This window comes from Pristiophorus japonicus, chromosome 4 (genome assembly GCF_044704955.1).
Source record: "Pristiophorus japonicus isolate sPriJap1 chromosome 4, sPriJap1.hap1, whole genome shotgun sequence".
Taxonomy (NCBI): Eukaryota; Metazoa; Chordata; class Chondrichthyes; family Pristiophoridae; genus Pristiophorus; species Pristiophorus japonicus.
The window spans coordinates 55,403,276-55,420,421 of NC_091980.1; the positions used below are offsets into that span (position 1 = coordinate 55,403,276).

The 17,146-nt window shown below is 41.5% G+C and overlaps 1 protein-coding gene across 2 annotated transcripts in view; it reads left to right on the forward strand.

Moving 5' to 3' along the window:
- LOC139262912 (ubiquitin-conjugating enzyme E2 A-like) overlaps window positions 1-4,021 on the forward strand; it is a 29,432-nt gene extending 25,411 nt beyond the window's left edge. For both annotated transcript variants that reach the window (XM_070878196.1, XM_070878195.1), the window contains one exon: window positions 1,282-4,021. In XM_070878196.1, coding sequence (XP_070734297.1) covers window positions 1,282-1,410 — 129 coding nt within the window. In that variant the 3' untranslated portion in view covers window positions 1,411-4,021. The remainder of the gene's footprint in view (window positions 1-1,281) is intronic.
- Window positions 4,022-17,146: the final 13,125 nt, after the last annotated feature.

The following is a 17,146-nucleotide window of genomic DNA, read 5'->3' on the forward strand; positions in this document are numbered from 1 at the left end:
TGACTAGTGGGGTACCACAAGGTTCTGTGCTGGGGCCCCAGCTGTTTACATTGTACATTAATGATTTAGACGAGGGGATTAAATATAGTATCTCCAAATTTGCGGATGACACTAAGTTGGGTGGCAGTGTGAGCTACGAGGAGGATGCTGAGGCTGCAGAGTGACTTGGATAGGTTAGGTGAGTGGGCAAATGCATGGCAGATGAAGTATAATGTGGATAAATGTGAGGTTATCCACTTTGGTGGTAAAAACAGAGAGAAAGACTATTATCTGAATGGTGACAGATTAGGAAAAGGGGAGGTGCAACGAGACCTGGGTGTCATGGTACATCAGTCATTGAAGGTTGGCATGCAGATACAGCAGGCGGTTAAGAAAGCAAATGGCATGTTGGCCTTCATAGCGAGGGGATTTGAGTACAGGGGCAGGGAGGTGTTACTACAGCTGTACAGGGCCTTGGTGAGGCCACACCTTGAGTATGGTGTACAGTTTTGGTCTCCTAACTTGAGGAAGGACATTCTTGCTATTGAGGGAGTGCAGTGAAGGTTCACCAGACTGATTCCCGGGATGGCGGGACTGACATATCAAGAAAGACTGGGTCAACTGGGCTAGTATTCACTGGAGTTCAGAAGAATGAGAGGGGATCTCATAGAAACGTTTAAAATTCTGATGGGTTTAGACAGGTTAGATGCAGGAAGAATGTTCCCAATGTTGGGGCAGTCCAGAACCAGTGGTCACAGTCTAAGGATAAGGGATAAGCCATTTAGGACCGAGATGAGGAGAAACTTCTTCACCCAGAGAGTGGTGAACCTGTGGAATTCTCTACCACAGAAAGTTGTTGAGGCCAATTCACTAAATATATTCAAAAAGGAGTTAGATGTAGTCCTTACTACTAGGGGGATCAAGGGGTATGATGAGAAAGCAGGAATGGGGTAATGAAGTTGCATGTTCAGCCATGAACTCATTGAATGGCGATGCAGGCTCGAAGGGCTGAATGGCCTGCTCCTGCACCTATTTTCTATGTTTCTATTTGCAAAACTTTTTAAAAAAAATCAAAATGAGTCATCATCATCATAGGCAGTCCCTCGGGGTCGAGGATCACATGCTTCCACACTAAAAATGAGTACTCGGGTGACTGATGAACTCATTTTAAACGGCGGAAGATGCCTGTGCATGAATTCTTTTAATGTGAAGTGGCCGTTGCACACCAGCCACCACACGGGCTTGCAGTGATAGAGGTGAAATGCCAAAATCTAACCCAGACTGTTTGTTCTCCTTGTCTAGTCCCTACTCGATGAGCCAAACCCAAATAGTCCAGCAAATAGCCAGGCTGCACAGCTTTACCAAGAAAACAAACGGGAATATGAGAAGAGGGTATCTGCTATTGTCGAGCAGAGCTGGAGTGACTGCTAGCCTACAGCAACAACAATCCTCTGCCAACTGCCCAATGCATTATTTTACCTGAGTAAAAGCAAAAAAAAAGTGTCATAAGAATGGCAGAAGAGTCTGTATATGTTCTCTGCTGACATTCTTAAGGAATTTTAACCCTTTAACGTTTGTGCTGTTGGAGGGTTCTTTTGTTGCATGATGTGAATTTGTAAGCAGTATTTGATAAACACGTACACTCTATGGTCTCTTTTCTTCTTTCGGCATCATCACTGACCCAACCAGTGTAATAGCACCTCACTGATATGCGTGAGAGTGAAGTGTTGAATTGCTAACGACAAAGTCCGAACAATTGAGGCAAATCCTGATTTTTGGGATCCATTAAATTAAACTTCTAGTACAATATTATATGCTGGTGTCCTGATCACCAGATGTAACACCTGAAGTACATTTGAAGAGGAGAGCAATTGTAATGTAATTTGCTCAGCAACAGCAAACATCCTGTTGTGACATTGGCTTAATGGAAAACTGCTTTTTACAGCTGTGCAAGTCTCACTGTAGATTTGTAGTAAGCTGGCTTTTTCTTTTCATACAATTTTGCAATACAACTGAGCTGAACTAGATCCCAATGGGAGGATACTTTCCCACATTATCCTGCATTTTATTTTGGAGTGGGGCAGGAGAAATGCATCAGTTTATCACGTGGGAAAACTGTACCATCTGTCAAATCTGATTAGCACAATGTGACTGGAAGCAGCTGTGTTTACAGCCAGCACTTTGTCATAAATCAGAGAAAGCTTGATTGTGCAAACCAGGCAAAAGGCAGGTGCTTCTATTATTCAGGTGCACACAAAACTGTAATGATTTATAGCTTTGTGCCTGTTATGGATGACTAATGCCTACCTATGCTTTGATATATGTCTCATTTGTAGATGCTCTGTACAAAGCACAACTAAATGCATCAAGGAAAATTGGCAGCCTGCATATATTCAATACACATGTCGGCTTCCAAGAGTCAATTATGTTAGGCTTGGGAGAGATCTTCAGTTCTTTTTTCACACCAATCTGTTCGAGTAAAAAAAAAAACTTCCTTTTCCCATCTCAAAATATTCACTTTCCCCCTCCTTGAGGTATTTATTTATGTTGAGGGGTAAGATCCCACAGGTGCTGACAAACCACATGTCAATTTTTTATACACGCTTAGACAGGCAGAGAGTGTTAGGTTATTTGATATGAAAAGCTTCAAAGCCAAATCTGATCTCATCTCCTGATGCCCATCCAAGTGAGGCTTTTAATTTAAATACCACTTCATTTTCTTTTGCTCAACTGATAATGGGTATCCTATATCCAGAGAGAGCAAAAAATCTCATTTGTTTTTAAAAGGAACAATATTCCTAATTTGCTTTTTCATGTGCTGAAGAAATAACTCTTTATGCTTGGGGATCCTCTGTGTATTGTGCATGTGCAAATCTGGGAGTTTTATTTTAAGATCATTTGTTTCAGCCCTGCAAAACTGTATACACTAGCAAAAAAAGTTTTCAGACATTTCTAAAATCAAGTATGAAAATATAATGTATAAAGTATGCCCAGCTTTTTTCCCCCAAATTAAGTGATGGGGCAAGCAGTTAGCCTGTAAATGTCTCCACTAGTGCCTCTTGTGCCACACTGGTGCAGAACAACCCCCCCCCCCCAAAAAAAAAATAATGGTAGGTGGCTTTCGCGAAAGGCAGTCAAACTTGAAAAGAGACTTATCAAAAAAGGAAAGTCGGCTACTGAGCCCCTTTCACAGCCAGAAAATTAAAAGCATCTATCTTTATTGGTAAATGCTTGGTAGGAAGTACCCACAGTTTTGTGTATTCTCCAGGAAGGAAACTCACAGCCTTACCACTACCACATGGTGAGTAGGTTAGCCCAGTGAGGATCAGTTGGTCCCTTTGAGGAGCTTTGGAGGTCGGTTTAGTGATGTATGTGAGTGTGAAAATAGTAATTATTTTTCTGCTTTTACTGTAATTAACTTTGCTGTAATTGCCCATTGTACTCCTACTGGAATGTTGTAATGTTTTTCAAAGGGTTACATTTTCTGATGGTTTTTGTGAAAATTAATTATTTCTGTTAATGCTGTATAAAGGATTTCTTTTATTTCTTGTTTTGTAAAGATGTATTTTTTTCTCTTTAAAACTTAGCCCCCTTTAAGGTGCATCAAACATTTTTGTACTCTCTTCTACAGTGCTTTTTATAAGGAAGTCCGTGAAGGAAATGTATTTATGATTCTGTTCGGGTAATTCAAAAGTAGTAACTGGTCGCCATCTATTTTGCTGAAGAAAAAAAATGATTTATTCACTTAGTGTAAGAAGTGTTTTATACAGGAAGTGATTAATGATATCAACTTTGTAATGATGTTTATTGAGGTAGGTTTTCTTTTGCCTTGTTTTTACTCTTGCCTCCCTCTTAGAGACTTGAAAAAACAATTGAGCAATTGATGGGCTTGTGTTGCATTTTTAGAAGGTAACACTGGTGAGAATGTTTATAGCCCTCTGGGCTCTCCAGTTTCCTGATGCTTGTATGTTGTACAATATGTATTGATGCAAACACTTTTTCAGATTTTTTTTTAAATAAAAGCTTTACTTTGAGAATATAAGCACTTTGAAAATAGTAGTAATTAACTTGTATTGTCTTGTAAATAATTTTTTGCGTTCATTAAGTAATTACAAGATAATTCCAACTAAGGAAGGCCACTTGGCCATCTTGATTCATCCATCTAGAGAGATCCTAACATCACCCTGGTTTAGCATCCAATTGTTTCTTAAATGATTTCAGGGTTTTTCCCTCCACTACTCCTATCTGGGTGTTTATTCCACAAATTGATCACCCTGTGAGAAGAAAGATTTCCTGACATCAATCCTAAAAGTACCCTTCTGCTGTTTGAGTATGTGTCCAAGTTCTACTCCTGCAGTTTAAAGTAATATTCTGGGTTAACTTTTTCTATACGAAAGCCATCTTTTCATGTATCTAAGATCACCTGTCAATCGCCTTGTTTCCAGGATGACAAGCCCAAGTTTCTCCAGTCTTTTCCTCTAACTCAGACCCCTGACGATTGATCTTCTAGCTCTTGCACTTGAATGTCTCTCTTGTTTCTTGGTGACCAGAAATGGATGTAATATTCAAGGTACAGTCTGACCACATCACAAAGTTGATCATTACCTCCTCTGATTTGCATTTCTCTGTTTTGGCTATGTAATTCAACATCTTGTTGGCTTTGTTGATTGTTGCTCAGTATTGGTTGGAGAGATTTAGCATTAAGTCTAAGATTTTTCATCTATAGCTAGTCCCAGACCATTCATGGAGTATGTCATTTTTTCTTTTCTGCTTTTAGAACATTACATTTCTGCCCATGTAATTATCTTGCCAACTCATTCTGTAGTTTGAGATTCCTCTTCCAATTTAATTTCCTCCTTGTTTGGCATCATCTGTAAATTTGTATTGAGGTCATATATGTAAATTAGAAACAGTAGTGGTCCCATCGCTGAGCCCTGAGGCATCCCACTCAGGACTTTTCTCACTCCTCACGCTGACTTAACTACTCGACTTGTTTTTATACCCTTCAACCAGTTTCTTGTCCATTCCCTGTGTTTACCCATAAGCTTTGAGTTTATTTTCATGTGGCATTTTCTATAATATTTTAGTTATTCCTAACTACTTAGGGCATAAATACAAGTGGCAAGAATTATTTTTATCATGATCTGCACTGTAAGTCAGATCTACACTTAGTAGCCACTTTACTGATCTTTCTGCCCATCCCAGTCTTTTTGCCCAAACTCCTTTGTTTCATTGGTGGTTTGTTTTCATTCATAGAATCCATCTATGTTCTTCCATTACAGTTTGGAATAAGATTAGATATGACAAAATTATCCTGCACAGATATCAGCAGATAAGCCTTTCTCCAAGTGCAAGCATATGTCAATGATGCTGCTTCCGCCTCGTGTTTGCAGACTTCTTTGTGATGACACTGACTCTTCAGCCTCCTATGTGCATTATTATTCCTTTCCATCTTATGTTTGTGCAATATTTTTCCACTTCACGGTAGTTATGGAAAAGGACAATTGGGTACCATGAATAAAAGTTCTCAATTGGGGTAAAGCTAATTTTGCTGAGCTGAGATGGGATTTGGCCAAAGTGGACTGGAAACGACTACTTGATGGTAAATCCGTGTCAGAGCAATGGGAGGCATTCAAGGAGATCCTGAGAGTAAGGATCAAGTATGTTCCTTTATTAAAAAAAAATGTAAGGGTGGGGCTAACAAATCTCGAGTCCCCTGGATGTCAAGGGACATACAGAGTAAGATCAAGAAAAAAAGGGAAACTTACGAAACTCAACACTGCAGAAACTCGGCGTATAAGAAGTGTAGTGGTGCAATTAAAAAATATATCAGGAAAGCAAAGAGAGCATGAAAGAATATTGGCAAGTAAAATCAGGGAAAACAAAAAGATATATTATAAATATATTAAGAGCAGGAGAATAACTAGAGAAAGAGTGGGGCCTATTAGGGACCATAAAGGAAATCTGTGGAGACGGAAGACGTGGGTAGGATTCTTAATGAATACTTTGCATCCGTTCTCACAAAAGAGAGGGGTGATGCAGACTTTGCAATGAGGGAGGAGTGTAAACTATTAGACGAGATAAGCATAGTGAGAGAGGAAGTATTGAGGGGCTTAGCAGCTTTGAAAGTGGATACATCCCTAGGCCTGGATGAAAGGTATCACAGGCTGTTGAGAGAAGCAAAAGAGGAAATAGCAGAGGCTCTGACCATCATTTTCCAATCCTCTCTGGCTACAGGTATGGTACCAGAGGACTGGAGGGCTGCTAATGTTGTATCTTTGTTTACAAAAAGAAGAAAGGGATAAATGCGAGTAATTACAGGCCAGTCAGCCTAACCTCAGTGGAGGGAAAATTGGGGAAAATCCTGAGGGACAGGATAAATCTTCATTGGGAAAGATATGGATTAATCGGGGACAGTTGGCATAGATTTGTCAAGGGAAGGTCGTGTCTGACTAACTTGATTGAATTTTGAGAGGAGGTAACCAGGAGGGTCGATGTAGTGTATGGATTTTAGCAAAGCTTTTGATAAGGTCCCACATGGCAGACTGCTCACAAAAGTAATAGCCCATGGGATCCAGGGCAAAGTGGCAAGTTGGATTCAAAATTGGCTCGGAGGCAGGAAGCAAAGGGTAATGGTTGATGCGCATTTTTGTGACTGGAAGGCTGTATCCAGTGGGGTTCCACAGGGCTCAGTGCTGTGTCCCTTGCTTTTTGTGATATTGACTTGCACTTAAATGTTGGGGGTATGATTAAGAAGTTTGCAGATGACACTAAAATAGGCTGTGTGGTTGCTAATGAAGAAGAAAGCTGTGGACTGCAGGAAGATATCAATGTACTAGTCAGGTGGGCAGAACAGTGGCAAATGGAATTCAATCCGGATAAGTGTGAGGTAATGCATTTGGGGAGGTCTAACAAGGCAAGGGCATACACATTAAATGGTACGACACTGAAAAGTGTAGAGGAACAAAGGGATCTTTGAGTACAGGTCCACAGATCCCTGAAGGTAGCAGGCCAGGTAGATAAGGTGGTTAAGAAGGCATATGGAATACTTGCCTTTATTGGTCGAGGCATGAAATACAAGAGCAAGCAGGTTATGCTTGAACTGTATAAAACACTGGTTAGGCCGTAGCTGGAGTACTGTGTGCAGTTCTGGTCGTCACATTTTTAGGAAAGATGTGATTGCACTGGAAAGGGTGCAGAGGAGATTTCCAAGTATGTTGCCTGGATTGGAGAATTTTGGCTATGAGGAAAGATTGAAGATGTTGGGTCTGTTTTCATTGGAAAAGAGGAGGCTATGGGCAGACCTGATTGAGGTTTATAAAATTATGAAGGGCCTGGAAAGAGTGGAAAGGAAGGACCTGTTTCCCTTGGCAGAGGGGTCAACAAGCAGTGGCATAGATTTAAAGTAATTGGGGGGAGGTTTAGAGGAGATATGAGGGGACATTTCTTCACCGAGGGTGGTGGGGGGTCTAGAACTCCCTGCCTGAAAGGGTGGTAGAGGCAGAAAGCCTCATCACATTTTAAAAAAATACTTGGATGTGCACTTAAAGTGTTGTAACCTACAGGGCTATGAACCAAGAGCTGGAAACTGGGATTAGGCTGGATAGCTCTTGGTCGGCCGGTGCGGACACGATGGGCCGAAATGGCTTCTCTTTCTGCTGTAAATTTCTATGAGTCAAACCTTGCCATTCTTTTTCCTAAATTATCAGTCTGCACATTTCAGTTTCATGATGGTGCTGGCTTTTCTCAGCTGACAAACTAACTTTTGGTCTTTCTGGCCTCTGGTACTTAGTTGTCCTAAAAGAGTTTCTGGCCTCTGGTACTTAGTCGTACTGCTATCTGCTTCTGGTAATATACGTTCATTGAACTCTTAAACGGCCTGATTTTAAACCCTATTAACGGCTACCAATTGTTATGATGTAGGCTATCAACACTTTATTGTTGCACACTGCAAAGGCTACTTTCATGGGCCACCTTTTGCAGTGAGCCAGTTATGAACTGAAGCTTAATCTTGTAAAGGCATTGGGCAAAATGATAGCAGTTGGTAGTTAAAATAAGCTCTCATCGGTTTCAGGTGAAATTACAAATTGGATAAATCTATATTGGACAATAAATACAATGCAAGATTAATCAGCTGAAGAGCTATACAGTACTTAAATTTCACTGTTACTTTGGTTTCAGAAAATAATTTAAAGCAATAAATGTTTGAATTATTTTAATTCTACATAGAGTACATCTTTGTTGCCATTGAGTCCCGTCTCGCAAAAATAACATACAGATGAAACAAGTTACCTGAAAAACAGGGACAGCCTCGCATTATGTATCCCAGCAGCTTATCACACCTCAAATCGAAGACATTTCACTAGTGGCAAGCTTCTTTGAAGTAAACTTAAACATCTTCACAATTGGTCAATAGTCAAAATTAATGATTTCCATTGCTTGAATAGATAGAAGAGGAAAGCTTCCCCTTGCCATCTGATGAATTGTTTTGTCAGTTCAGACCTGAAAAAAACTTGGAATTCTTGTCTGGTGTAGCCTCCTTTAATATATCAATTGCAGACAATTTGTTCAGATCTGCCTCTATCTAGCATTATATATTTGCAGGACCTCGACAAAGGAAATCTTAGCAGAAACAATGACTCCAATTTAAAAAGTCTCAGTTTCAAATACAACATAGAAAGACTTGCAGCACATAGTTGTGTCTGTCACAATCTTATGCAGGCCCCCAGAATTGAGGATGACTTGCTTCCACACTAATAGGAGTTCTGAGGTGACTGATGAGACCAATGCAGAATCTACAGTCTGTTGCAGGTGAGGGTTTAAGGGACAGGTGGGTAGGGTGCTTGGGTTGTTGTGCGCTCCTTCCGCCGTTTGTGCTTGGCTTCCGTGTGCTCCCGGCGAAGAGATTCGAAGTGTTCAGCACCTTCTCGGATGCTTCTCCTCCACTTTGAGTGGTCTTGGGCCAGGGATTCCCAAGAGTCGCTGGGAATGTTACTCTTTTTCAAAGAGGATTTGAGGGTGTCCCTGAAGTGTTTTCTCTGCCTCCTTGGACTCGCTTGCCATGTCAGAGCTTGAAGTAGAGCGCTTGTTTCAGGAGACAGCGTACTGAGGGGCCAGGGATACAGTGCCAGTACTGTCACAATACATAAAGGTTAAGCTCCCATATTTTTTCACTTTTATCTTCCTCTACTACAAATCATACCCAGTCAAGCAATTCTGAAAGTGTCTTCTTGGAGGTACACAAGATCAGCCCGTGTGGATATTCCCTGCAAACCTGTAGGGAAGCCCCATATAGGTGAGATACTAACTCATTGTACAGAGGATAGCAGGCATGAATCTACAGCTACTATAGCCACATGTTATGTTATCACACCCACGTCCAGCATCGATGAATGAAATTCAAAATCAAGATTTTCCTTTTTTTGGAAGATCCCTCTAATTTCTCCCCAGCACATGGACTGATTGTTATTTGCTCTGAGTTGATTTAGAGGCTATCCAGCCTAATCCCACTTTCCAGCTCTCGGTCTGTAACCCTGCAGGTTACAGCACTTCAAGTGCACATCCAAATATTCAGGCAGTGAGTTCCAGACTCCCACAACCCTCTGTATGAAAACATTTCCCCTCAAATCCCCTCTAAACTTTCTACCAATTACTTTAAAATTTATGCCCACTGGTTGTTGACCCCTCTGCTAAGGGAAATAGGCCCTTTCTATCCACTGTATCTAGGCCCCTCATAATTTTATACACCTCAATGAGGTCTCTCCTCAGCCTCCTCTGTTCCAAGGAAAACAAATCCAGCCTATCCAATCTGTCCTCATAGCTAAGATTCTCCACTCCTGACAAACATCCTCGGAAATCACCTCTGTATCCTCTCCAGTGCAATCACGACCTTCCTGTTCATCATCATAGGCAGTCCCTCGAAATCAAGGAAGACTTGCTTCCACTCTAAAAGTGAGTTCTCAGGTGACTGAATAGTCCAATATGGGAACTACAGTCTCTGTTACAGGTGGGACAGTCGTTGGAGGAAAGGGTGAGCGGGGAGTCTGGTTTGCCGCATGCTCCTTCCGCTGCCTGCACTTGTTTTCTGCATGCTCTTGGTGACAAGATTCGAAGTGCTCAGCGCCCTCCTGGATGCTGTTCCTCCATTTAGGGCAGTCTTTGGCCAGGGACTCCCAGGTGACAGTGAGGATGTTGCACTTAATCAAGGAGGCTTTGAGGATGCCCTTGAATCGTTTCCTCTGCCCACCTGGGGCTCGCTTGCCGTGTAGGAGTTCCGAGTAGAGCGCTTGCTTTGGGAGATTTGTGTTGGGTGTGCGAACAATATGGCCCGCCCAACGGAGCTGGTCAAGTGTGGTCAGTGCTTCGGTGCTGGGGATGTTGGCCTGCTTGAGAACACTGACATTGGTGCGTCTATCCTCCCAGGGGATTTGCAGGATCTTGCGGAGACATCGTTGGTGGTATTTCTCCAGCGATTTGAGGTGTCTACTGTACATGGTCCACATCTCTGAACCATACAAGAGGGCGGGTATCACTACAGATCTGTAGACCATAAGTTTGGTGCCAGATTTGAAGGCCTTCCTGTAATGCGGTGACCAGAACTGCAGGCAGTACTCCAGCTGTGGTCGAACCAGTGTTTTATACGATTCAAGCATAACCCTCCTGCTCTTATATTCCATGCCTCAGCTAATAAAGGCAAGCATTCCATATGCCTTCTTAACCATCTTATCTACCTGGCCTGCTACCTTCAGGGATATGTGGACATGCACTTCAAAGTCCCTTTGTTCCTCTACACTTCTGTGTCCTATCATTTAATGTGTATTCCCTTTCCTGGTTAGCCCTCCCCAAATGCATTACCTCATACTTCTCTGGATTAAATTCCATTTGCCACTGTTCTGCCCACCTGACTAGTTGATTGATATCTTCCTGCAGTCCGCAGCTTTCTTCATTATCAACCACACAGCTGATTTTAGTATAATCTGCAAACTTCTTAATCATACCCCCTATATTCAAGTCTAGATCATTGATGTATATCACAAAAAGCAAGGGACCTAATTCTGAGCCCTGCGGAACCCCACTGGAAATATCCTTCCAGTCACAAAAACACTCATCAACTTCCTGCCTCTGAGCTAATTTTAGATCCAACTTGCCACTTTGCCCTTGATCCCATGGGTTTTTACTTTCGTGATCAGTCTGCCATGTGGAACCTTATCAAAAATGTTACTAAATTCCACATACACTACATCATACACTTTGCCCTCGCCGACCCTCCTGGTTACCTCCAGTGATAGGTTCAGGTCCAGCACATGATGTCCCACAACACCAAATAGATTGCTGAGAAATGCTGACAAAGCTCACATATAAATAATGGCCACACAAAGGAAGAAGTGGAGGACACGCAATGCACGTGGAAATATACCCCAATGAAGAGTCAACACCTTCAGAAGGAGGAATGTAAAATGGGCAAGGAAGAAAAATAAATATAAACTATTGGACAGTGTAGAAACATTTGGGCCAAAACCTAGGGATTTGGTGGTAAGTGGAAATTATGGTACATCATAGAATCAATAGAAATTTACAGCACCGAAAGAGGCCATTCGATCCATCATGTCTCTGCCGGCCGAAAAAGAGCTATCCAGCCTAATCCCACTTAAGACCATAAGAAATAGGATCAGGAGTAGGCCATACAGTCCCTCGAGCCTATAAGATAAGATCATGGCTGATCTGATCTGATCACTTGCCAGCTCTTGGTCTGTAGCCCTGTAGGTTACAGCACTTCAAGTGCATATCCAAGTACTTTTTAAATGTGATGAAGATTTCTTCCTCTACCACCCTTTCGGTGCATTCCAGACTCCCACCACCCGCTGCGTGAAAAAAGTTCTCCTCAACTCTCCTCCAACCCTTCTACAAATGACTTTGAATCTATGCCCCCTAGTTATTGACCTCTTTGCTAGGGAAATAGGTCCTTCCTATCAACTCTAAGCCCCTCATAATTTTATACACCTCAATCAAGTCTCCCCTCAGCATCCTCTGTTCCAAAGAAAACAGCCCCAGCCTATCCAATCATGCGAATGTTGTTGGTAACAAATTATATTTATGAAATTTTATCTTTAACAACATAGAACACCAAGCTTTACACTTAAATGACTAAATGTTTTTAAAAAGTTAATTTGCTAGACTGCCAAGGTGGAACTGCACTAAGGACGCTGTTACTGTCTTGTTGACCGGCACAGACACGATGGGCCGAAATGGCTTACTTCCGTGCTGTAAATGTCTATGATTCTATAAAGCTTACGAGCTGACCATTAGGAAGTCAACAATAGCACCTTTCTTACTGTTTTTTTTTCTCCCTCCTCACTCTGTAGAGCAGCTTTTTGCCTCTACTTAGAATTATTTGGGGGAAGTGGTGCTAAACTTGTATCCAACTACCCTCGAAGCTTCATGTGATGACGATGCTCTAATAGTCTGCCTCAAACATATTTTAATTCCCCTGTTGACTTTGTGGATCAAAACATCACATGATCTAACATTAAGCCATACAGCCAGTCTGTATTGATTTAGTTATCAGCCAGACATCAGTATTGGTCTACAATTTGCACCAGTGTCTCTGGGCTGTGTGAAAATAAATCAGCCAGGATTCCTGCTCCTTATTTACATCCAGTGACCCATGCTGGAAAGTGCAGCTATACAAATGCCAGGTACAGAAAGATTGGGCTCAGCTGTGATGGCCACCACTGTCAAATAGCTTGTTGACACTCTGTTAAGGTTGACACATGAAAATGGCTACTTGGACAAGGTGCCAGATGATGTTCAGTGCCTGTGAAACTGTGCCCAACAGTAATCAGAACCTCGATGGGAGAAAACAAAACCTGTTAATTTCTGCATATTTGTCAGTTTCTTAGGTAAGGGTATCAAGGGATTATGGAGAAAAAGTGTGTAAATGAAGTTGCAGTAAAGAAGATTTCGTATTTATAGAACGTCATTCACGGCCTCATGACATTCCAGAGTGCTTTACGGCCAATTAATTACTTTTCAAGTGCAGGCCCTTTGTAATGTAGAAAACAAAGTACCATTATCTAGTAGAATGGCATAACAAGCTCAAGAGGAAGAATGTCTTACTGCTGTTCCTAACTACTATATTTTTATTAATGCTCCTCATCCCAAATCTTAGTTGACCACAGGAGACATTTCACTGGAAAGCAGAGATGGCAATGAGTATACAGAACCCTAGTAATATGAAACACTGGATGGCAGCACAGTGCTATAAGCACGTGAGACAGATTTGATTTTTCCACACCACTGAAATCCTCAGTCAGACTGCCACAGGTGATGAGGAATTATCCCATAGGGATGGGAGGGAAAATCAAATATGGCAAGCCTCTACTGGACTGCTCTTGTATCCCTACAGGCAGCCAGCCAGTCAAGAGATTTTAGGAGCAAGCTGGGTGGCCCACCCTCTCAGCTGCCTGGTTTGATTGGGGAAGAACAAAAAAAGCAGATGTTTAGGGTGAAAGTTGCAAATTCGCCCCACTGGAGAATACATTCCCCATAAGAATAACTTCCAACTTTCATTACATTGCAAAACTGAAAGGAGGCACAACCTAGCAGCCCGAGACTTGATAGATTAATGAGAGCAAGTATGTTCTGTCAGCTCTTGGTTAAGGAAAAATAAATCACATGGATCCTTTTTTTTCTTCCTGGTTTAGAATATTTGCATTTAAACATTTATGGCACAATAATAGAAACTGGCTGGAAGAATTTACTAGCACAGCAGCCTAAGAGAGCAGAAATACTCGAAGGTACGGTGAGGAGTTATTGAACCCAACAGCACAATATTGCACACATGCAAAACACGGCTGAAAAGTGTTACAGAATCAGGTAGCACAGAACTGCCATCAGTGAAGGTTGTCACTCATGGAGGATTGGCTGGGAAGTTAATCTGTTCCAACTGAATAAAAGAGCTGGGTTGACATTAGTAAAGATACAATTATTGACAGAGTGCATACTGGGAGGAGTTAGTGGATGGAACAGCACAAGCAAGCTCAATTAGCATCGCTACTATTCAGTTTTTGAATTTACTGCTCAGTTGGAAAGCCAGTGTAAAAAAACAATTAGAGAACCTTGCCAAATGAGATTTTTTTTTAATATAAAAGAGACTTCATTCAAATAGAAAAAGGGATATAAGACTGGATTAGAATTTACTTCAATCAGAAAATACTTAAACTAAAAATGGAAAAAGACAAGAAATAGAGCCATAGGCTGAACAGGCATGATTGAGAGGTGTGATGCATTGGTAGGCTAAAAATCAAATACCTGGCATTAGGAGCATATTAATATTGATAAACTTAAGTGCTTTCACACTGATTAAAGGATCATGAGAAACAAGGTACTGGAGCTTGAGGGATATGTACAGAAAGGGAATTAGCTCACTAAGACATAGCCAAAGCCTGAGTTTCATACAGTAGGAAAACTAAATTGGCACAGAGATAGTACTGTCAATGAAGAGCTATTAATAATAAAGGGATTATAAAACTCAACTTGGATATAACCTGTGACATAGAAATAATACAGCAATTGGACAACTATCAGGCATTGACTGATGTGAACATGTCACCATGCTGCTGACCTCAAAAAATTCAACTATATTAGTCAGACATAACCACTTATCCAGTCACTATCTCGAAGATTCCAGTAATTTCACAATTGACGTTCAATGCACAGGCCTTTATTTACCTAGTTTCTTTCTTAAATAATGGAGTGACATTTGCACTTTTCCAATCCAAGGGCACACCTTGAGTATTGTGTGCAGTTTTGGTCTCCTAATCTGAGGAAGGACATTCTTGCTATTGAGGGAGTGCAGCAAAGGTTCACCAGACTGATTCCTGGGATGGCAGGACTGACATATGACAAAAGACTGGATCAACTAAGCTTATATTCACTGGAATTTAGAAGAATGAGAGGGGATCTCATAGAAAGATATAAAATTCTGACAGGATTGGACAGGTTAGATGCAGGAAGAATGTTCCCGATAGTGGGGAAGTCCAGAACCAGGGGTCACAGTCTTAAGGATAAGCCATTTAGGACCAAGGTGAGGAGGAAGTTCTTCACCCAGAGAATTATGAACCTGTGGAATTCTCTACCACAGAAGGTTGTTGAGGCCAGTTCATTAGATATATTCAAAAGGGAGTTAAATGTGAGGTACTGAAGTGGCATGATCAGCCATGCATCTATTTTCTATGTTTCTATGTTCCTGGATCAAAAGACCTCTGAAAAACTATGACTAATGCATCTGCAATTTCCACTATTTATTTTAATACCCTGGGATGGATCCCATCAGGTTGTGGAGATTTGTCTATCCAAGTCCCATTATTTTTGCCTTACTATATTTTTTTACTCATATTAAATTCAAGTTCCTCCCCTTGACTATTTAGGTTCCCTGGTGCCACTGGTATTTTATCCTCTTCCTCCACTGTGGGAGGGTTCGGTGCTCACATAATCCATACCTTAACTGGGAACCAATTGAACTTCTCAGAGGGAGCGACTGTTCAGCGAGAAAGCATACAATGTGCAGGTACTGTCACTGGACAGAGTGGGCTGGGTTAGGCCATTTGTCCAAGGGGCAAACATGCAATACGATACCAGCCAGGCAGCCTTTGCCATGCACAAAGTCATGGAAAAAAAAAATGATAAACCCAATGGCTAATCTTTCCGGCAAGTTTTCATGCAATCTGAGATACGCTGAGACACAGGCTGCTTGGTCAGCCATTCCAAGTGCTTTGGGTACAGTTCTCGTGAGCAAAGTATAGGTTGCGGCTGTGCAGTTAAACAATCTATCCGATGGTAGGTGAGAGACTTATGTGATAAACAGTTTCTTAACCGATAAGGGAATAAGGGGTTATGGTGACTCAGGCAGGGAAGTGGACCCAAGTCCATGATCGGATCAGTCATGATTGTATTAAATGGCGGAGCAGGCTCGAAGGGCCAAATGGCCTACTCCTGCTCCTATTTCTTATGTTCTTATGTGATGAATAGGGGTTCTGTCACAACATTGAATCATGAAATCTGTATCTATTTGAACGGACTGGTCATTTTAATTTTAAGTTATATGTCTTCTTTCCTCAGGCTCAATGAATGCAAGTTATGGTCTGGTATGCAACTATGTTTTGATTGCAAAGCAAGTAGAAAGCATTTACCAGTTTGTTGGTTTTGTCCTAAAATCTATCAAATTAAAGCCCTTGGTAACATGTTGTTTAGCATTAAATTGATAAACTGGTTTTCACCATGGATGCTACCCATTATTTTCCTATATCTCAGTTTGTAATTTCAAACAGGACAAAATATAGACCCTGGGCAATAAGTATCTTCTGTTTTAAATCATGACAGCCTTATATGAACAGCGACAGACAGGTAAAGACCCTCTGGTCCATCAAGCCTATCCCACACAATTGTGATACCTTGTGTAGCACAATATACACTCTCCACCCCACCAGAAACCATGCGATCTCCTGGGAGGCGCAAAAAACAGATCAAAAACCCAGGCCAATTTGGGAGCAAAGAAAAACTGGGAAATTTCTCTCCGACCAAGCTAGACGATCAAAACTATTCCAGATCATTTTGGCCCCGAATTCCCTGCAGTATCTACCTGTAAGAGGTGATTCGCCCCAGCCAGAGACAGGTCCAGCGCTTGCTTAAAAGAATTCAGTAAATCAGCATCCATTGCACGAGACAGTAGCCTGTTCCAGAGGTTCACTATTCTCTGGGGAAAGAACCAACTGACATCTAACCTAGATCTGTCCTTATTTTACTTACATTTGTGACCCCTGGGCCTCCCTAACTGTCAACTGGAACACAATCTATTCCCTTCATTATCTTTTAAACCTCAATCAGATCCCGCACCCCGAAGTATATGCTTCTCTTTTAGCCTATCTTGATAACTAAGATTTTAACTGGGAATTAGTCTAGTGGCTCTCCTCTGCACCCTTTTCCAAAGCCTCAATATCACACACCATGTGAGAAGACCAAACCTGGACACAGGTTTCCAACTGTAGCCTGACCCAAGGTCTTGAGTAAGGACAAAATAGTATGCCTCATCTTGTATTCAACTATCCGATGGATACATCCCAACACCCTATTTGCTCTAGCTATTACTTCACAACATTGCTCATGTACC